Source organism: Ammospiza caudacuta, chromosome 4 (assembly GCF_027887145.1).
Source record: "Ammospiza caudacuta isolate bAmmCau1 chromosome 4, bAmmCau1.pri, whole genome shotgun sequence".
NCBI lineage: Eukaryota > Metazoa > Chordata > Aves > Passeriformes > Passerellidae > Ammospiza > Ammospiza caudacuta.
The window spans coordinates 67,390,632-67,414,448 of record NC_080596.1 but is presented as its reverse complement, the minus strand read 5'-3'; the positions used below and the strand labels follow the sequence as shown (position 1 = coordinate 67,414,448).

Sequence of the window (23,817 nt, the reverse complement as noted above, 5' to 3'; positions counted from 1 at the left end):
GTTTTGTTGTGACATGAGAAAAAGCCACCTAAAACAGCCACTGCACACTACAGACTATCACTGACTCTACAGAACACTCCATTTCAGAAGTCACACAATTCACTGAGTTTGTAAATCATGGGCAAGGGTTAAAAATACCATTGAGACTTTTCACTTCTACTGATGAAAGAATTTTGTAGACACTCTGCCAAATTTTACATAAATTTATAGGTTTCTATAATCCAGTGGTAAGACTAAACATATTATCCTGAAAGAAATTAGCTACACATTTAAGTGGTTTACCATAGAGCAAATCACATCTGTTGCACTGCTTAGACTGGTGTGATGTTTTCTTCATAGACTATCCATGAAATTTTCCCAGACAGATCAGTTACACTCTGGAAAAAGCACTTTATTATTCATTATTGTCACTGTATCAGATACATCCATTAGTACAGAAACTGCAAAAAGAAGTAACCACAGTCTATCCTAAACTAGAACTGAAACTTGTACTCTCTGTACTCTTACACTGTTACTCATTTATTAAAAATAATATCAATTACTTCTTTATTTGTGTTGTGTCCTTTAACTGACCACTCAACCATTTAAGCTATGAATATATATTGTCATCTCTTACTCTGAGATGTCAACATCTGAATCTCTTTTCACATACATATTTTGCAAGAAATTTAGATTTATTATGTAAACTAATTCTTCATTCACAGAAGTCCAGTGTCAGTGCCCCCAGATCCCCAAATTTTGCAGGTGGACTCAGACTCTAAACTACACTGTTCTTACTTTCCTATGCTATCAATCAGTGAAAACATTCAGACTGCTTCTTTTTGTTGTTAACTTCCATACACCATGTGTTGGTCAGGAATATTACCTGACTTGTCTCCACTAAGACTTCATGACATACAGATATGTTTGTTCTGCAACAGCATAAAGTACTGAAAAGCAAACTGGCCCTTCTCCACAAGCAGCACTGAAACATGACACGAGGCAAGTGTGATATTCACCAGGACCAGGTGCACTGAAGGGCAAGCAAGGCAGCTGAAACTCATCTTGATCAGCACTGCCAATTAGAAGGTGCCAATTCACACCAATTAGCTGAGGCTGTAATTTTTACTTAATTTATCACCACAAAAGAAAGCAGTATACTTCAGACAGCAGAGTAACAATCCACAATTACTGTAAGTTAAATGCATTTAGCATTACAGAGTAATTATAACATTCTTCTCTCTCACAACTCTTTTTACAAAGAGATACCTTCAGAGAGAGGATGTCAGCAACATATTTTGGGCAGGCAGGTATAGAAGAGCAGTACTCAGTCTCTAGCCCTCCATCAGCTATTTTATTCAACCACAAGTTTGAGTTTTGGGGTTTTTTTTCTACTTCTTTTCAACTCTTCTACCATCATACCTGAAGGTGAAGACAGCAAAAGTAGCTTTAACTGGGCCTGTATGAAAGTTTCTCATTATTAACCCATAGTAATTAAAAGATCAGTCTATTTATCAGTTTCTTGTGTTACATTTATCATCATGTTAAATTTATCGTATCACACAAAAGGATTCAAAACTTAGTTTCTAGGACCTTCAGCAGTAACATCAGCAGTATGCAGCATTATGTAACTAACTCATCCTTAGCCAAGCCCTGCTTGCATTCATTTCCAACCTCCAGATATTTAAAACCTGAGACAGCAAATGATTAGAGAGCAAGGCAACCACAACATGTTTGTGGTATGCAGTTTATTCCCAGTTGCTGCAAGAACACTTGTGCAGTAGTACATCAGAATACAACAGGTGATCACACATCCAAATATAGAGCCATTTTTGTAGCTTTTTACCCTAACAAATAATGTACCAGACTTTAGTTCACCTCCTGTTTTCTACAAGAGGGAAAGAGAATTAAAAGGGAAAAAAGGTACACATAGAAGGCAAGAAGGTTTTTTTGTATTATAGGGCAGTCCATAGGAGATACTATACATTAAAGCTCAAATATGCCATAATGGTAAAAAAAAAACTTTTTTTTTTTAAGTTGTTTGTAGCAACTAGGTTTTGATAGGATTCAAATTAAGTCTGACAATAGCCAAGCATTTATGAACAGTTTTTACTTGGCTACAAAATCAAGTCCCAAGGGACAATTCTGCATCACTAAGGATGCAGCATCCAGCCCTACTCACTGAGACAGGTCAGAGAACCACCCAGCTGAAGGCTCTGGACTGATTTTACAGCCCTCTTGCTACTGAGACTAAATACCTACACCCTGCTCTTCAGAGAGCAAATTCACACAACCACAGCCCATTACAGGGGCAAAGAGAGACAGCAGGTGCCACTGAGTGAGAGAACCTCCAGAGATAATTGTACAAAGACTGCTATTCAGACATCAATAAATACTGATGAACAGATGAACAAATGTTCATCTGTCCCCTTTTCCACACTCAAAACTACTACCTCTTCAAGGCCTTTGCAGAAAAAATACTACACCTTTGATATTAACCTAACAGTAGCTATTAAGTTTGTTACTTGTGAATAGCTGAAAGACTCTGTAGTACATGTATAATACTGCTTATTTAGGAGACAAAGAATACCATCCAACAAGCACATACACAGGCATTTATATTGAAAGAAAAGTAACAGTAATAGAAGTCAGAAGACTCTCAGAGAGAAGTGTTTTCTACATTTTAAACAGCTATGATAGTTCATAGTCACTCCTCTAAACAGAGCAGTCTGTAGAATTAGATTTTAAAAAATTCAAAGGTCATAAAAAGCACATTCTAACTAAGCTAAATTAAATTATAGTCTTTTTTAGTACCAAAGGAGTCCTTTAAACTGAGTGGCAACACAGCAACAAGAGGCTAGATGCTGATTCAAGCTATGATATTACTCCTGCCATGCAGGTAAAACCTGTAACATCCTTGAACTTCCTTTAATTTGCACCAGCCTAGACTATGCCTTAAGGATTCTGCACCAGGCAGGGACATCAAAAACCTGCCCAGTGCCAGAAATACAAAAAAGCAGTATTTTGAAGCCCCTTGTTTTATTAGGCAATTTTTAGAGCTTTGAATGCAGCCAATCCTCAGTGTTACATTCAGTGTATAAAATCCTTTTCAATTATTTAAAAGCAACCTCTACTTTCCTTAGTCCTAAAAGGAGACATCAAACAGCAATGACATTTTTTTGCTTTCTTCCCTCACATCTTATCTGTCTTGCACCACCAATATGTTAAACAAAAACACCTCTGAGCTATTTGACAAATATTTAAGACAAACATCCACATAAAGCAAGCTTTATGGCAAAGAATAGGCAAATTCTACTCAGCATAAACTACGCAGCAGTAGACCCTGAAGATGTTTCTGTATATACTGTCAGGAGCAATAGAGTTAGCAATTCTCACACAGATAGCTCAGCAGATTGGTTAAAAGTCTCAAATTACTGATACTATCATTTACACTACCTTCCATCCTCTTATTTAATGTAGTCAAATTGCTGTAAACTAGTGGCACATAAAAACAAATAAATCAAAAATTCCTAAAACATATAAAGGAATGGCAACATATTCCATGTTACCTAAAATCAAATTAAAGTAGTTCATTTTCTGAGGGGCTTCATGCTTTCTAACAGTCATCAGACCACTGGTAACACTGCTCAGGAGTCTCATTCTAAAGGTCTCCCTCTGGTGCAATTTTAGTTCTCTCAGCAAGATATAAAAATAAAGCCACTATAAGCAGACACAATGGGATGAGACATTCCTCTCCAAGTCTTTTGAGTCTTACTCACTACATTCAAGAACACTGGAATAAAGATATACACAACAGATGAACTATACTTCTAGAATCACTGTAGCCTAAATTTTTAACACTTACTCGTGACTTACACCTACAGTTTTGAGGAAATAATTTTTTCGGATAATTTAGTTGCAATACTTTCAGGGAACAGGATCTTCAGTGAGTAAGTATTTAAGGAATATTTGAAGAGATAAGGCCAAAAGTTACTGGTTAAAACAGAAAATTTACAACATTCCAAACGCTCCATGCATTACCTCAGAGTGCAGTTAAGTGACTTCCTGCATTAGCAGAATGAACCAATGCCATATTCCTGGATTCATTCCCCTCCTGCTCTTACTTTCAGTTGTTTGACCCATACCAAGTTTTAGATCTCTCTATGCTCACCATTAGAGCAAGCTGTGGTTTAGGTATTCTCAAATTTAGCAGTCCTTTTACAAACGTGCAGTTTCCCCTCCCCCTCCAATTGGAGGCACAAAGGGTAAAGATCACAAATCGAGATAGGAACAATTTACTGGAAACAGCAATGAGATAAGAAAATGAACAATAAGAGCAACAATACAATAACAAAAGGTATAAGAAAACTAAACTACTCACATGGAAAGCCCCTGACAATAAACAAATACCAGATGGGTCCGTTGCCCATATTTATCCACCGGAATGAATCTCCTCTCCCCGGCACAGAGACACACTCCAGTTCCAGCTCCCAGCAGTGACGTGGGGTGCAGGTGTAGGATAACACCCTGGCCGCAGCCATGCCCCCTCCTGACTGCTGCTGAAAATTAATCCTGGCCTGGCCACAGCCAGGACAGCACACCACCTTTGGAATGAGGGCTGGGGTGGGGAAGGGGCTGAGGAAGTCAGGTATTTTTCTCCTAACAATTCTAACATTTCAGATCTCTTTTTTAATCACTATATCCTGGGACATATTTGGCAATGAACACTGTGCTGATCAAATACTGTCCTTTGATACTTGGAATAGTTGGCTCAACTTATTTCATTTAAATCAAAGTGAGGGAGGGCTGATGGTGTTGGGTTGTCAATGCATTTTACTGTATCCCATGTTAAAGAAGATTTTTCAAAAATTCTTTGGACTAAGAATTCTAGATCTTTGCAGCTCAAATAAAATCGAAATCAAAGTGCATTGAATTTTCCACTTAATACTATATTAAAAAAAATTAAATAGCTTGGGAGAAACTCTTCAGGTTTATTAAACCAAAAACATGCTAATCTGGAATTTAGCACTTGCACCATCACCTTGATAAATTACAACATCACGTAAACTATCTTAGTTTACTTAGTTTACAATACACAAAGCATATGAAGAGGAAATTACCTGTAGCTGAGTTCTTAATCAAATTTATGTGTGCCTATAAATAACAGTGTCAAAACAGACTGATGAAGATGCTTCAAGAGGTCATTCATTCACTACTCTATACTTGGTGGAAAAATTGTTGAATTATACCTATGCCATGCTCAGCTACGCTTCTTTACCTACCTTCAGATGTTTTCCAGCGTTTCCACAGATCCTCAATGGTGATATGCTTGTCTTCTCTGTGCAGGTGACTATGTTTATTTGAGGCATCCTTGTATTGCATATCTTCCCTTAGAAACTGAAGAAAAGAGAAAAACATAATCTTAAATGCCTAAACGATGATTTCTGAAGAGAAACTGCACAGAAATCAGGTAGTCTTTCCCAGTTCTTCCCCATGCAAGCAGCAGAGAATTGATCTGAGTTTTCTGCATCAAAGACTCAGAAGGTAAGATAAACCCTCTTACAAGATTTGTTTTTCACAATTGTTAAATCCTAGAAAAACTGACAATGCAGTTGCCACTGCACTGAGTTGAAAATCATTAGTATGCCTCAGATTTACGGTGATTACAGGAACACACCACACAGTCACACTGTACACTTCTTTATTCTGATGACATTTAACCAACTTCCCCTCCTTGAAAACAAGGCCATGTAAGATTTGAAAGTGTGCCAGTCATTTTTGGATGAGTAATGCCTGAATCCTGCCATACCAGTTAAATGCAACTGCCTGAGGGATGACAGTAAGCTGTTTACCAAGTAGTATTAAAGTCTTTTGATTAGACAACAAAACTTTGACTTCTATTCATCGAATTAAAAAACAGAAGTCATCTAAGGGCCAATTTTCTGCTTGCTAATCATTCCTCAGTGGTTACACTTCAAGCACAGAAGCATTACATAAAGCTGCTTCATTTTCAGTAATTAATAGGAAGCCTTTTAGCAAACATTATAAAAAGGAATATCATGCAATCATGACATACAGAGTGGGTGGTGAGGCACTGGCACATGTTGTGCAGAGAAGTTGTAAATGCCCCATCCCTGGCAGCATTCAAGGCCAGGCTGGATTGGGCTCTGAGCAATCTGAGCTAGTGCAAGATGTCCCTGCCTACAACAGGGAAGTTGGAATCAAATGATCTTTAAGGTCTCTTCCAACCCAAACCATTCCATGATTCTGTGATACAATTTTATGATGGCAGTGTCGTATCAGTATTCCACAAGTCACTACAAACAGTTCTCCAAATACATACCCAAATAAAGCCATGGAACTGCAAAATACATTCAATATTTTGATCTCACAAATGCCTAGAAAAGTTGGAACACTAGTTGGTAAATGACCTCCAACTAGTTAATAGTGGAAACCTTTCATAAGTATCAGTCCCTGAAAGCATTGCATGAACAGTCTCTGTGGGTGAAGACCTTAGGAGTAGTAATCAGAAAACAAGTATCTGGTTCTAACAGTACCAGAAAACCAAGTAACCTTCCACAGTAGACAGCTTGCTTTCCTCTGCTCATAAACTTTAATGATGCTGCTCCAACAAAACCAGCTACAGAGAGTCATGACAGCCAAGTCAAAAAACAGCCTTTTATACAGCTGATCATATGTCATCACCACTTCCAGAAGGGTGAGGAAGAAAGCCATGCTAGTGATGCACTGCAAAAGAACTCAATTCTTAAAATTCAGTCTGGGTAATAACTCTAGGGCAGAGCATCCCACAAAGGCTCCATTTCCAACAAACCTACAGAGTACACCATTCAGAAACTGCAGGAGACACTGAAAAGTAGCCAACACTAAATAACAATATTAACGCTTAATAAAAAGGAAGAGTATACAATAGCAGAAATACGCAAGAAAAGAAATATGCAATTCCCCCTAACTAAATATGCAAATTCTCCCTAACTAAAATATTTTTACTAGAATGTGAGGGAATCTCAAACTATGAATGGATTCAAGTTTCTCCCCTAACTGATGGATTTGGGACAACATACTAGTTTGCCCTCCTTAAGCAAACCACAGAGCCATAGTATCAAAACACTGATTGGATGTAAATCCTCTTACTTTTATCTATTACTTCAAAACTTTTTCTGATTGTCAGACATTAATTTTGTAAAGCCTTTTGACTCCTAGAATAGTTCCATTTAGCCCATACAAGCTGCATAAGCATTTTTAACTCCTTTTCCCCATGTGTCTAAGAATGGCATAAATCGAGATATATAAATATATATAAGCACACACATGCATATACATGAGAAATATATGAGAAACTTATGAAATATGTGAGAACTGAAAATAGCAGCCTGCTGGGGCAAAGGCAATTACAGATCTTCTGAAAAACCATGGATCAGCAACAGTAAAAAGGTTTAATAAGCACAGGACTGTATGCTGTAACTGTATGGAATTGTGAAAATATCTGTTGCACATTCCATCATCCAAGTGGGAACTCTGAATACTTCCCATATTGGCAATTCTACCATGAAGCTGCCAAATTCTACAACTGTCATGCAACGTGCAATGAAAGATGGATTGTCTTGTTCATTCCCACTCCATGTTTATTAAAGGCTAAACTGAAGAGCAGGAGCTAAAAAAAAGAAAACAAACAAAATAATTTTCTTATCCACTAATGTCCCTAAAGCTTTCCAGATTATAGTACAGTCTTACAGATGGAACAGCAGGAAAGAACTGATGCTTTCCCACCTTACCTTTTCCCTCCAGACTGCAAGTATCTGCTGTTAACTGACATCCCCAGAACATCCTTCAGGAACTTGCAAATAACATACTAAAAATACAGCAAAAACATGTCTTATATGTCCCTTTCTGTAAAGATTATCTCTTTTCACGTGAGGGTTAAGGTAAATGCTAGCGCTCACTCTTCAGCTTTCCAGTGACTGATGATGCACAGCCCTTGGGGACTCCAAATGTCAAGCAGGGACACTTTTTTTCCAAAACAAGTGTTGTAAGGCGATCAAGTTGCTGAAGAGGGACAGAATATATTGTATATCCACGCTTGGCCCAATTTTGAGTCTTCTCAGCTAAAACTCAGATCACTTTTGTTTGTACAAACTCGCTACCTTTACTGATAGTTGTCAGTAAAATTTGTAAAATATCGAAGGGTGACAACTTTTGTTCGGTTACAGGTGCTGTCAAGAAAAATCTGAATAGCTGTCAACAGTACTGCTCAATTGTTAGAAGTCAAGGGAAGGAAGATGTCAACTGAAAAATAAAGCTCCAAGGTGCGGCAGCTCTGCCCATCGCACCGGGCCAGGCCCAGGGACGAGCGCGGCTCCCTCCGCCTGCAGTTCCGCCGCGCCGCCCGCAGAGGGCGCCGCCCGCAGGCGCTCGGCAGCGGCTCCGCTGCGCGGGATCGCCAGGAGCGGGACGGGCCCAGCGGGACGGGCCCAGCGGGACGGGCCCAGCGGGACGGGCCCAGCGGGACGGGCCCAGCGGGACGGGCCCAGCGGGACGGGCCCCGCGCACCGGGACGGGCCCAGCGGGACGGGCCCAGCGGGACGGGCCCAGCGGGACGGGCCCCGCGCAGCGGGACGGGCCCCGCGCAGCGGGACGGGCCCCGCGCAGCGGGACGGGCCCCGCGCAGCGGGACGGGCCCCGCGTACCGGGACGGGCCCCGCGTACCGGGACGGGCCCCGCGCACCGGGACAGCCGCGGGAGGATTTAACTACCGCCCTCTTTAAAAGGGAGCGTCAACACAAAGTGGAAAGCAGTTTGCAGGTAGTAACCAGCACAGTTACTGCTCAGAGGCAGAGACAGTATATCTCTGAGATGTACTACTGAGTTCTGAGTGAGAACTTCTTCCAAGTGAAAAGCTCCTCTTCTCTCCTACCCATACTGCTCCCAGATCCCGAGAAAATAACCACGATGACTTCTCCTCAAAGAGATCTTCTGACACCACAAGGTCACAACGCTAAAGTGACAGTGCACGTATCTGGAAAGAGGTCACCGTGTTTCAAAGAGTAAGTGCATTCACTGAGGAAGAGGTACATAACAACATCAAACATCTTTCTTTTGTATCTTTGTTTCCAAAGTGGCCTAATATGGAAGTGTTTCTTTAAGAAAAAGAACTGGGACCTAAACTGAAGAAAGACAAAAACAGAACAACTCTAGTTAAAAAGAGGATTTTTCTATTCTTTGTCATGGCAGCTAATCTCTCTTTTGTTGCTGTGGTCATTAAGTATACAAAGAAAAGGTTAGAAAAATAACTCTAAACAGGGAGGTTAAAAGAATAAGCTCTAAGAAAAACATATCTAAGTATTATCTTAGCCAACATAATTACTCAGGAAGGAGAAGTCCTTTTAAGACTACAAAGTTGAAACCAAGAAAGCAGAAGATAAGTTGCCTAAAAACTCTGTATGAAACAAAAATAATCATTGGTTGAAGCAGTTACTCCAAAAACAAGTACAGAATTAAAAAAACACCACACCTGGACTTGAAACTACTTTTGATCCCAGAAGTACTATAACAGCACACACATATATGCTGTTAAAAAGAAAGAGGAAAAAAAAAAAGAAAATAAAAAAAAGAAAGAAAAGTAAGTTAAAATATCGATGCTGCAAGACTCAGGACAAACAAGCAATTGCATACTTTCAAGAATGCCACTGGAAAAGTAAAACTAACCACACTCACTAACAGCAGCAGGAACCACTCTCATGATGTTTATATTTTGTTCTGGGTGAAGGCTCAAGTTTATGATTTTCAGTTTCATCAGCTTAAAATAGACTCTAACTGACAAGTTTAAGAACAATTAGTAACATCTCCTGGCCAGGTATTACTCACACCCTTGAGCATCTATTCCTCAAACAGTGTTATTTCCTTCATATTTACACCTTCAAAGGAAAAATCAGCAAAAGTTCCAACTTCAGCCTTTTAGTGCATTTCCTCACATCTATTTGCTACAAGATTTGTTGCAGCTATTGCAGTGTCATACATACTGACTAAATTATGATGGCAGATGTGCTTTTAAATGGCAACATACCATGATTCAGCTATGACTGCCTCCCCTACAGAAATGGCTTCTAAAGATGCCATAAAGTAAAATAAAACATATTTAATAATATTAACAATAAAACATGACAAGAACAACGTAGGACACAGCCAGGAAAGTATTATCAAGTATATCTTAAATAACCTACACATTCTATCAAAAAAAGTTACTCCAGCTGAAAACAAAACTGCAGCTATCTACTGCAAAGTAAACTCTGCAAAGCCAAGACAGAACTTCCAAGGGATCACTTCATTGTAGCAGGACTAAATAAAGAGGTGCAGACAGCTTCGTGTTAGCTTCAGCACTTCCAAGGAGGCGAGGCGTGAGGCAGGTCTGCTCCAAGCCACGTTGGAAAGGTTTCCATGCAACCGTACCCAGGAGAACACGTGCTGCCTCTGCAAAGGGCTTCTCTGCACTGGCACAGCTGTCAACTAACACCATCCGTGTTTTCACACAAGACCTGGCTCCCTATCCTGCTCTGCAAAGACAAATTGTCGAGACACGTTCAGAGCTGCTTACAAAACTTCAGGAGACTAAAACACACTCTGCCTGGAGACAAATACATTAGCAGTTGAATGAAAAAAAAAATAAAAACCAATTCAAAAAAGACCTCTATTTATTCAAGACCTCTATTATTCCTCAAATTAAGGAATTCAAAGTAACCCAGTAGCTTTGGGGGCAAGGATTTGCTGCACTGGTTAGGAAGCTCAAAATCCTTGTTCCAAAGACCAATGTTTGTAACAGAATGTCTTGCACAGTGAGATGTAAATGCACTCAGGAGCCATCATGAAAAAAACAGTTATAATATCCTCCATTTCTAAACCACTGCAGCACATATTTTTCCACAGGCAGAATTTTGTCTAAAAAGCTGACACCAAAATATTAAGTTGTTTACAGAAATATTAACTCCAGTTTAAGGACTTTTATTACATAAATGACAATGACAAAATCAAAATACTAAGGGAATTTGAAAGGACATTTAACATCTTGCTAAGAGTATATTTCCAGAGAACAAAATGAAGCCTATGCCTGTCAAACTTACTGCAGTCCAAGTGCTATAACAGTATTATCATTCCAGGCCATGGTAGCTACTTCTCCTGCTTTAATCACTGTATAGAAGAGAATCATCTTCCCTGGTTTAGCCCACAAAAGTTGGATTCTATTTGATTCTTGCCTCCAGACAACATTTTTAAGCCAGTCACTTTGGCATATCATCTCTGAGGTCCCAACTGCTTTGACCATCCTGCTAAAAGCTATTCTCTGATGCTTTCAATGCTGCAGTCTCTTCTCCTTACTGTACTTTCTGTCTTTTTTAAAATTATTTTTGGGGAGAAGGGCATGGGTTAGGGTGTTGATGATTTTCTATGGGGTTTGTTCAGTTTGCACTTTTTTTATAAAGTGACAATTCCAGTTATCTCCTTAAAAAAACTTAAGCAAAATATGAAGTGATCTCTCCAGAGATCCCACGCACAACTGCACATTTGTGCCTTTAGCTTGGTGAGACATCAGACACACAGCAAGATACTAATACTTCAAAAACATCAACCTATTCTAACACTGCAGAGAGATTCCTTGAGGAAATTACTTTATGTAGGACCTGCTATGGGAAGTGAAGGAAACAGGAAAAACCTATGTAAATAGTGAACATATGATAAGTGTGTTTTATTGCTTGTGTCTCATCATTAAAACAAAACAAGTTCCCATGGTGCAACAGATGCTTCCTGAGGCAGATAGCCTCCCACAACACATGACTAAAACCTCAGTTAGTAACACCACGTTCTCCCTTTCACTTACCCCTTTACAGCCTACCTCCTGAAACCAGCTTCAACAATCACAATCCTTGACATATAAAGTAATAATACCAGCAAAGTCTGATAGAAAAATCCATACTAGTTTGCCCTCATAGAGGGCTTTTTTTTCTTCCTTTTTCTTTTTCTCTGCTGTACCACACCAAATAATAAGGAAAAAAGGAACTGTGGTGATAAGTAACTACTCCATGCTCAGACTAGAGCCCCTCTAACTTCCTAATAAGACTTCAACAAAATCCCTCATGTTTTGCTATTAAATCCCATGCTAAAAATTTAGATCAGGTTTCCTCACATCAACTTTATCAAAGTCAAATACAAGTTTCTTTCCAGTCCGTACAAAGTACGTCCAAAGGTCTTCTAGTATCAGATAGGTTTTGAGAAAATAGGAAATATCTTCGTTCAAATTTCTTAATATCCTAGAAAAATTCCTTCTTTACAGAATGGTTTCATTTGGTCCTTCATTTAGAGGAAAAACAAGCTACAACCTAAAACAGGGCATGAAAACATTAGGAAAAATACACTGCATGCAGATGAAATGTCTGGAATCACTGTAGGGAGTTAACTGTTGGAATTATCAAATTAAAACAGTTAAAATAAATAGTTCAACATCTTTAGCTCTTTTTACCTTCCTGTCTCAAAATAACTTATTTACAAGAACTTCCTTCCTTGGTGTAAATATATCCTTGCAACACTGTTGCAGTGCTGCTAAAACAGCAGAAAGTTATTCTACTTTGTCACATTCTTCCTGCCAAGTAAAAAGAGAACGAACACCTAATCCACATACTCAATATGCTGCTCTTCAGGAGTCTTGCAAGTAAAAACCATGCAGCATAAAACAGAAAATCCATTCCCTGCTGTTAAGTAAAATCCCTCTATTCCTTGTAAGCTTTACTTCTAATAAAGTGGGTTTTTTAATTATCAGTCCTCATTCTTAATCAGAATAAGCAGCATTACCCACTGTGACAAAACAAAAAAAAATCTTGTTCTGAAATATAAATAGGACATATTTAGTACATATTCAGACCTACTGTAATTAGGTAACTATGTAACTATGTTGTGTAAATGTAGATCTTTTAAGATAATGGTAAAGATTTAGTAAAAGCACTACAAGAAAAACAACTTACGAGCTGAACTTGCAATTAAACTGCATTTTTCATTAATTTCAGGTTTGCATTTAATGTCTTAGAAGAAAGCACTCTATGCAAATACATATTCATCACTGATTTGCATGGAAATTGTATGTAGAAAAGTGCTACTTTGCACAGAGCGGGTTATTAAATATTTCTTCAATAATTAAAAATGAACTAGCAGAAACAAGGGCTACAATTAAGTCATCTTATTTTATGCACAATGTGTAGTTTGAACATATAGTTTCACCCATCTCTAATTACCCCAGCTGAACAGCATGCCTCATCAACCATTATAATTTCAGCCATTTAAGCAGGTCTTTAGCATAGTTTCTCTTGTTTTCTCTGGAAGAGGAAGAAATTAAGGTCAGATAGAAAGATGGTCCACTGGAAACCAGGGCAAATCTTCTGAATACTAATAAAATGTTTCCAATGTATAAATGTTCCAGTATTTTCTTTCAGAAACTTCCTCAGCTTCAGTGTATAAGAAAATGCAGTACAAGAGAAACAATCAAAGTACTGGGAAGCTCCTCAGGAGGCTCACACTCCATCACTAATGTTTCAGCTTGCAGACTGAACTGTGCCTGCACCAAATATTCTGCAATAACAAAGGCAGACTATATGCCTTATTTTTGAAAACTCATGGTAGTCAGGTGAAGTCCCTGGTGATCAGGAAAAAGGAAACGTCACTCCTGCTGAAAAAGAGGAGAAACACAGACCTGAGAAAATAAAGACCATTGAGCCTCAAACCTCTGTGTTTTGGAAGACGATGGAGCAGATCCTCATGGAAGCAATGTTACAGCACAAACAATGAAGTGATCTGAGACAATCCAGCTTGGCTTCACTAAGGGCAGTGTCTGACTGATCTGGTGGCCTTCTATGGTGGGGTGACTGCACTGGTTGATGGGGGCAGACAAATGTCATGTACCTAGATCATTGAAAGGCCTTTGACACAGTGGCACAAAACATCCTCATCATCTCCAGACTGGAGAGAGACAGATTAGAAGGATGGATCATTTGATGGATAAGGAACTGCCTGAAGGGACACAGCTGTCAATCCTTCTCTGTCCAGGTGGAGGCCAGTGATCAGTAGTGCCCTTCAGGGCTGATGCCTTCATCAACAACACAGACAGAGCACCTCAGCAAGTCTGCAGATGACATGAAACTGAACAGCACAGCTGAACTAGAAGAAGAAAGAGATACCATCCAGAGGGATCTGGACAAACCTAAGGAGTGGGCCCATAAGAATCTCATGAAGTCCAAGGACAAGGCGTTGCACCGGCATTGGAGCAATGCAAGACATGAACACAGACTGGGAGAAGTCACTGAGAGCAACCCTACCAAGGACTTGGGGATGCCGGTGGATGAAAAGCTGAACATGAGCCAACAGTGTGCACTCACAGGCCAAAAAGCTGCATCCTCGGCTACATTGAAAGAGGAGTGGCCAGCAGGTCGAGGGAAATGATTCTGCCCCTCTGTTCTTCTGAGATCCCACCTGGAGTGCTGCCTCCAGCACGAGAAAGACACTGACCTGCTGAAACAAGTCTGGTCAGCAAAGATGATCAGAGCACTGGAGCACCTATCTTGAGACAGGCTGAGAGAGCTGGGCTGTTCAGCCTGGAGAAGGTTCCGGGAAGATCTTATTGCAACCTTCAGTACATATAGGAGGAGTATAAAATAGAGGGAGAACAGCTATTTACCCAGGCAGATAGCAACAGAACAAGGGTGAGTGGTTTTAAACTAAAACAGAAGAGATTTAGATGACATGTTAGGAACAAATTCTTTACTTAGAGGGTAAAGAGGCACTGGAACAGGCTGTGCAGAGATGCTGTGATGACCCCATCCCTGGAAGAGTTCAGAGTCAGGCTGGATGGGGCCTGTTGATGCTGTTTGCACATAGGCACTCAGAAAAGTAAGCAGCATCACATTAAATTTGACAATGATAATTCATAACTCATTCATGGAGTTAATAATAATCTTCCCCTAGATGTTATAAAAAAGGATGACAAAACGGGGCTAGATTCTTCTCCCATTCATCTACAGTAAGAATGGGTGTCAGAACCACATGACAATACCCTCATTTTTAGGGGACATCTTCACTCCCCTTGGTTGTCAAGCATGTGCCTAATAACGGCCAGAAAGCAAAATAAGCAAGCACAACAAACTACACAGACATTTGCATTCCTACTCAAGCAATTCTGAGAATCCCAATGGTAAAGTTGAGTAAATGCAAGGGCAAGTCCTTTGCCAGGACCACCAGGAGCACCTACCAAACTCATTCAAACACAGTCACAAAAACTTCCTTAGGTTGGAGGACTTAATTTACCATTAGTAAGGACAATGTCCTTAATACTTGTTTGTAAAATGTAAACCAAACCAGAAATCTTTCTTCTGGACTGCTCTCTGTAATAGGTATTGTTTTATAACATGAAGTGCCTGCAACAGATCTAAGGTAAATAAGATAAGCCAGTGATGCCTCAACCAAGAAAAGTGAGTGAAGAAACTGCAACACCAAGCAATGGATCACACCACTGTCTTACTGCAAGCTAAGTCACCTTTACCCACCTCTCACACCAATCACAAAAGTAGCACCTTTTATATATAGTCATGCAAAACTTTCCTTTAGGCTAGAACAATGGACAGTAATATCCCTCTTCAGACAAATACAGAAATTACTTTCCTTCCATATGTGTCTGAGGAAAGGGCTGAATTAAAGAAGAACAGCAACAACTACTCAAGTGCTGAAAGATAAAGAGCAGCTATACAAAACAAAAGGATAAAAAAAGACTTCACGTATGCACAAGTAAAATATTTTTACTCCTACCTCATCACTTTCATCTACCTCGATTCCACCATCTTTGTCATCATCCATCTGCTTATGGATCATGCGGAGCGCCTCCAGGCTGAACCGGTCCTCCTCAGTAAAGCACGGCGGGCTCAGGGAACTGCAGGGATCTAAAGTGAGGAGAACAAAAACAAACAACACAACAGAAATGTTATTTACTTTCACTTCAGAATACAAAGCTCCCAAGCAAAAGAAAGGGTTTAAAATTCTGCATTGCGTATGTGTACTTCGTTGCACATAATCACCAGGTCACAGATATCAAATTTAACCATAAAATAGTAATCGTACAAAAAAAAGTGAAAGGCTTGTGTGTGCAAATCAACTGGTTTTTTTATTCAAGAAGGAGTCCCAAAAACAGACTGGAATATTTTTGACTTCCATTTATTTCTTCCATCCCAATAACTTACTATCTCCATTTTTTCCTTTATCATCCACATTTAGTTTATGTCAGTGCAGAGGCAAATAAAGCTACTGCATTTCCCACCCTTCTTCTGAAAGTCTGAACAAAACAAAGAACGGTGGGGGAAAAGAGAAGGAATTGTCATATGGTACAATCGTAGTTTCATAAACAGATAAAGGAATAGTAATCACATTGCAGATCAAATTCTAAATAGGTGGTACTACTGAACACAAAATACTCAAGGACTGCAAGAGCAGAAAGCACACTACAAAGGGAATTCAGCTGATAGTCGTACACGATGTATTAGTCCTGTACACTCTGATCACAAACTGCAGTCACTGTAGAGCAGGATTCCAAGTCAAAAATAGAACTCTTTCGTTTGCATTCATTACTGAAGGCTCATGATTTGCACACATCTGATGGTTCAGCTTGCACCACATCAAACTGCTAAATCTGTGTTCTTTCCCTTCTACAAAGTACATGCCAAATGCTCCAAAATTCTACAACACATGATCAACCATCACCACAGCAGCTTTACACAGACCTTGGCATTCACTAATAGCAGCTATTACATTAATTCTGATGTACTGAACACCTGCAAAGAACAGAAGGTGGAGAAAGATACAGAAATAGTTTTTTTCAAAATTGAACTTAAATAAGGTAACAAATTCCCACTGTACTAGCCACTATAAAACTGCACTGACTAGTTCCATAAATTGTTACACTACACTTAAATCATATCAATGCAAGTAAAAATTGAGGGAGTATATAAGTAATTTTGCTCCTTCTAATCTATCAAAGAATTAAGCTTTCATGTTGCTACAGAATTTATTAAAAGGCTCACTTATATAAGTAAAGGAAGCACTTGTAGAAAAAGAGAGGAATCAAATGTCTTCAGAAAAAAATAAATTACTTCGTTTATGATTTCATACCAGCTGGATTAGCATGATTCTGCTTTCCTTTCTAAAACAAATTTTAAAATAATTAAAAATCAAAATAAAGGAATGTATAAGGTTACAAAAGCAGGAAGTGCAAAGATAACAAGCATGACATAGCTGGAATCTCAGACACATAATTAACAGGACTGGCTTCCACAGCTAGACATGAGTCAATGCATTCCTACTTCATACTTCAGTTTTACTACACAGGAGTTAAAGGAAACCTGTTATCTGTTCCCAGGCATCAATTAAAAAAACAAACAAACAAAACACAGCAGAAAAAACCTGAACACTTCACTGACACTGTCCAAGAACAGAGGTGTTGATTTTAGAACTACTTCATGTATTTCTAAAAGCAACACTTAATACAAAGACAGATTTCTATATTTATTAGCTACTGAATTATTAAGTATTAATAAATATTTAATTAATAAAATACTTATTATTATTATTGATTACTAAATATTAAACTGGACCAATCACAAACAATATAATTTTCAGCTTTGGAATGCAACTGATATTATATGAAGGGGAAAGGGTTAATTTTAAAATCTATTTTGAAACTAAAAAATTCTATTTTATTTGTCCATTTTTTATTTATTACAAAAGGTTTAATTTGCACAATACTCAGCATTTAGATTTTTGCCTTGCAATGAAAAAATTACGATCATTTGAGGGAGTGAAGGACCTATTCCTCCAGCTACAGGGTGCTCCATGTAGAAAGGTTTCCCTTGCAATAACAATGAACCACCTCAAAGTTCTAATTATTACGTTCCATGGCCATGAACAAAAAATATTATTTTACTAAAATATAATCATATCAGAAGAAAAATCTCTGTATTGCAAGTTATGATCTATACTGTATCTTAAGTTAGAAGAAAGTATAGTTGTCAAAACATAAACAGATCCCTCAAACAAACCCAACTTGTTTAATTTGTACTTAATTCTATTCTAACATGGAATAAAATTCCAGATATACATGTTCACAGTTTGCAAGCACTCATTCAAATGTGGTTTTTTTTCATTTTAATCAGCAGAGTTTTTCAAATCAAAAATGTTTTCTCAGAATAGATTTTCTCACAACTGAGGCTGATCAGTCCCCTTAATCAGAGTACTTATCTTAAATATGCCTTTTTAGGATATTTAAGCATGAAGGCACTTTAAAGAGCTATGGCTTTTCTTGAGAGAAGTAAACAGGCTGCTTGTGCTTCAAATGTCCCATGTGCTGGCTCCAAGAACACTTGATCTCTCTCTTAAGAGCCAATAGAGTGCCAATTGCTCTTTTTGGGACGGAGAAAAAGAGCAGGACCACATGTCAACTCTAATAAAAATTAACCCACTCTGAAGAGAATCCAGATTTATTTTCAAGCTTATTTTCATGTGGTAAAATTAAACCTTTAGACTGACAGACCGACAACACTGGTCATCCCTTTCCTCAGAGAACAATCTCAAACCAAACTACAAAGCCACAACCTAAAGAATATATGAAAAGCATTTCACAAGCATACCTATGGAGCCCTACCAAATCCAAAAAACAGCTGATGGAAATTTAATCATCTGCAGTTCAACAGAATATTTCTACAATGCAGTAGTTTGCCTCAGTTGCATGGCAAAACCAATTCAAATTAATATTAGATGGAGTACGATTAGTTACCTGGATGTCTGGGAAGTTTTTAAGACAAAAGCCAAGAGACAAAGCCTCAAGACACAGCAAACACCATAAATATAGCCCTGAAGCCCCACAACAAATCATAAGCCTAGCTGATAATTTTTCACTTTGAATTGACAATACTGAAGATGTTCTGGGATTCCAGACCTTCTCTTGGACCTCAAGGAAAAGCCTGAGTTAACGTCTAGACCGATTTCTCCATCCTAGTCTGGTGTGTTGTCATAAATACGCTTAGTCCAAAATCATCACCACAAGAAAGAACAGATGATAAATTCACTCAGGGAGTGAACCAACAGCATGGAATTTGAGTTTTCCTTTAATGAAAAGCACAGAAGAATTAGCAAAGGAAACAAAAGAGACAAGGTGGGCAAGAGGCATAAAGGCACAGCAGATATCACTCCAGGCACAAGTTATTTTATACTTCAGTTTTCCATGTTGCTCAGAAGCAAGGAAGTTTCAGAAATACTGGTCATAATACGGAAGGAATTTGTTCCTGAACTACTAAATGTCAGACTCGTGGCTCACAAAATTTGGCAGAGGATTTTTAAACAAGCCTTCCTCCCGCCTTAAGGCAGTAAGTGCCTCCCAGCTCTAAGGCAAGAGGGGAAGTCCTCACCAGTCCACAGGAGGCTCCCACAGGAGACAGTCTGATAATGAACCAAGCACAGTTATCCAACCCAAGATAAAGAAAACTTTATAAGTAAAGGGAAAATAACACTTCACACCCTTTCACCCCACCCCTCCTTCCCCCCCACTTTAATCTTCTTCAGTGAGACTAAAATAAGGTGAGACTACAAAAAGAATTTCAGTTTGAAATTCTCCTCAACTTTAGATTCACAGTTCTCTATTCCATTTCCTAAAGACAACAGAGGTTAAACTTAAAATGTGACATTGTCAATACAAGCCAGTAAGGAAAATTAAATATCCCTTTATCCTCAAGCACTCATCTCAACAAAGCCCCTGAACTTTATTTAGGACTACACCATCAGAAGGGTTTTGAAAGCAGAAAGGTATATGCACCTCATAGCCTTTCATGCACCTTGCATTTGCCTCTCCCTAAACAGCTGCAAATGTTCCAGACTTCAGAATAAAAGGGACTGACAGACCAACAGAGGGAACAAGCCTGCAGCTCTCTCACACACCTCCTTTTGCATACACACACTGGAGCACAACAGCTCTGGCTGGGCCAAGCTGACAGAATGACTCCAACCAGGTGTCCACAGCTCCAGTCTGGAACTTTTCAAAGTCTGAAAAAGCCTTCTTAAGAATACAGGGACACACAGAAGTTGCATGATTTTTCACAGATACCTGGAATCAGGTAGACACTTCCAAATCTAAAATTTAAATACCTTTAAATTTTTCCATTAGTTCACTGAGAGCAATGTAGCAGTTGGGAGTTATTTCAAGATCCTGACTACCACACATTGGTTTTGTTCTGTGAGGATGTTCAGCATTCACCAAGAAAGAAAAGCTTGTTTTTTATCATAACATATGGCAGTCCTATGGAAGCCTGCAGGGTTCCCATGCCTGTCTTTTGCTGATGAATTCAGAAGTGTACCGTGCTGTTCCCGGTTTCTGATTCCTCATTCCTAAAAAGCCATAGGGGATAAAGGGAAGCCTCACAGAAAAGGCAAGCACTATAAAGCATCAGCTTCCTAAGTACATACTGTCATCTTAAAATAACTGTGCTTCAGTATGCCATGACAGACATGGATTTCTTTGCATTTTCCAGACACAAAGGAGGTGTCCACAATATGTTCAACCCCCTGCCAAATGAATATTCACCTAACTGGGATTCCTATTCCCTGACATTTCTGTTTTACATGTACGGTAATGTGCTGCAGTTTCTTAATCAATTCAGTGACACCTTTCAAGGCAAAAAACCTTTACAAGAACAACAATTTTTGAAGACCTGAGTACAAATTGGAGTGTCAGACAGAACAGGGATTAATAAAAATACTGAAAAGCAAGTGTTTTCAAGAATTTTACCTGATGTTCAAAATAAATTTATTCACAGTAAAGGCAAACATGTTTTTATGTCAAATCCTTACATAATATATCCTGTCACTAAAATCTTCAAATGCTTGAGACAGCCTCAGAGTGAGCTTCTTTTAATCTTTCAATTAAAAGCTCCCAAAGCAAATCACTCCTACTCTTAATAATTAAACTCCTCCATATGGCAAGTAGGCTGAGCAGCATCTAGGAGTTAACTTGACAAAAGTAATTTGTGACATAATTTTTCATTCTAATTATTTAAATAAAAGTTCATCATTGCAGCACATTTTTCCAGTAAAAACATTAAAAAAAAAAAACAAACAGATAAAATTTTGACTAAAAGTATAGAATACCTTATCTTCTAACCACAACAGTGATGCTATTTAAATGAGCTTCCTGAAGAGGAAAATGCTTATTAATGACAGCAGGGCAAGGGCAAGGGGAAGAGGTGCAACAGGAAAGGAAATTTGGAACATTGTTGTCCCCAAAGATTTTAAAAATGTTTCACATTGGGCTTTTCCATTGCTCTGTATGAGAAATTCAAGTGACTTTATAAATTCATGCAACAGCAGTAATTAAATTCATATATTAAACTCCTGACTGCTAAGTCTGGTATCTGGAGCGCTTGCTTCTGAATACACATGTAATGTTTAGTGACTGGTAAAACTGCAGTTTAACAGGGAAAAAAAAATTCAACAAAAGCCCCAAACTACTTGCAGATAAGCTGGAAGAAAATTGCCATGATTTTTTCAAAATCCACTAAACACCTTCAATAAAAAAATGACATTTCAAACAGCCTTAAAAAAAATCATTACAGTTTCAATACGTAACAAACGATTTTCGCATGAGAGATTCAAATCTGATTTTGTCACTACTGAAAAGTGTCCATTTATTCTGCTACTTCAGTATCTTATCATATATACAGATCAATTAGATTCTTTCCCCCGCATAGAAACTTGATGAGGCAAGCAAGGCTTTGATTTTTTTTCTTAAATCATCACTAGCTCATCTCTGCTCTCTCCACACCCACAAAAAAGCTGTCTAATTCTGAACTTCATTCTCTAGGCACTGGGAAAAAAAAAAGAGTATCAGTGAGATCAGTTTATTTAAAGTAGAAATTCAGTCAAATAATATTATTAACAAAATTGTTAAGGCAGGTTTATTAAAGCTTTTCTAATCTTTCCAAGGTAAAATCTTCAAAAGAAGCAGCAAGCACTTAATTTTCTGGTCGCTCATTAAGACATCAAAACATCACACACTATCTCAGAAGAATGTTTAAGAACTTCATACCCAGATAAACAGTAACTCAAAGGAAAATATATGACAGGAATTCCCTAGAGAATAAGATTTGATGGCAAATTAATTTTACTTTAATGTAACTGCATTAAAAGCAACTATTCCAAATCAGTAATGCTTGTTTAAAAAGGAAGTTGCAAAAAGGGGGTTGAATATGTTAATCATGCCAAGGATCATTCTGTCAAGATGAAAGTATCAGTATAAATACTTCATTTAGACTGATAGGAAATTAATTATTAAAATTACAGTGCTGCTCTGTCTGACTACATAAAAATCAAGAAGATGAGTTCATGGCTTTTCCATCTCCTTCCCACACCCTCCCTGAGCAATTACACAGTTTGAAGGGAAGAGGAAGTTCGACAATTATTGTATACAATGGTCAAAGTAGACTGATTTAGAAGAGGAACTCCTGCCAACCCTAACAAAGCAGAACCAGAGGAAACTGGGAGATGCATCTTACGCAAGCCCCTAAAATCCTGGTTTTTCCTCCTTCTAACTTTACTTGTACTTCTATAATACCTACTATACAAACCTACAAACACATATGGATGGATATTCAGAGTAAAAAAAAGATGCCACATGCTTGATACTTGCTCTCAGCAACAGAAAAGTCTCTTTCACTTTACTTATATTTATTAGTAAAAGACCAAGAAGGGAAATACTTAAAGTAGTTTAAAGATTTAAGTTTTCATGATTTGGTAGTAAAGACTGTTTAAATGCATCTTCAGAAATGTATGATGTACTCTGCACATTACAGTGATTATCAACACTGTAAAATTACAATAGTTCCAAGAAAAAAAAACTTACAGACTTTTAAATATGACATGAATTCACCTGGAATAAACACATCCTTCACTCAAACAAAATTTAAAAGGACAATCTTATTTTCCCTATATGTTTAGAAGAAACGCATTTAGAGAAAAAGGATTTAGTGAATTTTGAGTTCATTTCTCAATACAATGTTCATCAATCTCATGAAAAAAATTACAGATTTGTATTCATATGTACTTGGTGACAAGGCATAACACACATCTAAGCACATATAACATCACGCTTCTATGTTTTCGTGTATTTCAGGTCTGATTAGTTCTTTACTGCTCTTTTCTAGCAGCAGGGAGCTGGAAAAGATGCAGTATATCCCTGGTTATATACTTTAATCTGCCCAAGAATTTGTCAGCTCTTAAGAAGGAGCAGCAGCATAGCATTTAAGCCACTTTCTTAATTTGGTCAGGAAATGAGAAAAGTGATATACACAGGTGACCTTCAAATATCTGATAACATGCCCATGTGATTCCAAAAGCAAATATGCTGGTAACCATTTTCTTACTAAAAACTCATTTTCTTGCTCAGAATTCCATCCTTATTAATACATTAACCTGGAAGTCTGATCTCCAGATACCTGGTGAAAGCCTATAATCAATATTGAGTGTATTCATTTCAATTCAAGTATGGCTCAAGACCTAGAAGGAGCATGAACCACTAAATTCCTTTTTGGAAGACAGTGTCTGCAAAATATAGCAACTGTGATAATATGGTTGATATTAAGAAGTCACACATTTTTTCATACTGAAAAGGTAGTTTACAGCTTCCAAGTGTGAAAAAGGTGAAGGGAGGAAAACACTGGAGAAAAGGATTTTGGCTCCTTATTTTTCTTTTTAAGCTTAATAAAA

The 23,817-nt window shown here is 38.2% G+C and overlaps 1 protein-coding gene across 2 annotated transcripts in view; it reads right to left on the bottom strand.

The window, feature by feature from the left end:
* The window catches only part of STIM2 (stromal interaction molecule 2), a 70,136-nt gene that overhangs the window by 18,495 nt on the left and 27,824 nt on the right, over positions 1-23,817 (bottom strand). For both annotated transcript variants that reach the window (XM_058803016.1, XM_058803017.1), the window contains exons 2-3: positions 15,829-15,959; positions 5,262-5,376 (exon numbers count right to left, since the gene is read on the bottom strand). In XM_058803016.1, the coding sequence (XP_058658999.1) occupies positions 5,262-5,376; positions 15,829-15,959 (246 nt within the window). The remainder of the gene's footprint in view (positions 1-5,261; positions 5,377-15,828; positions 15,960-23,817) is intronic.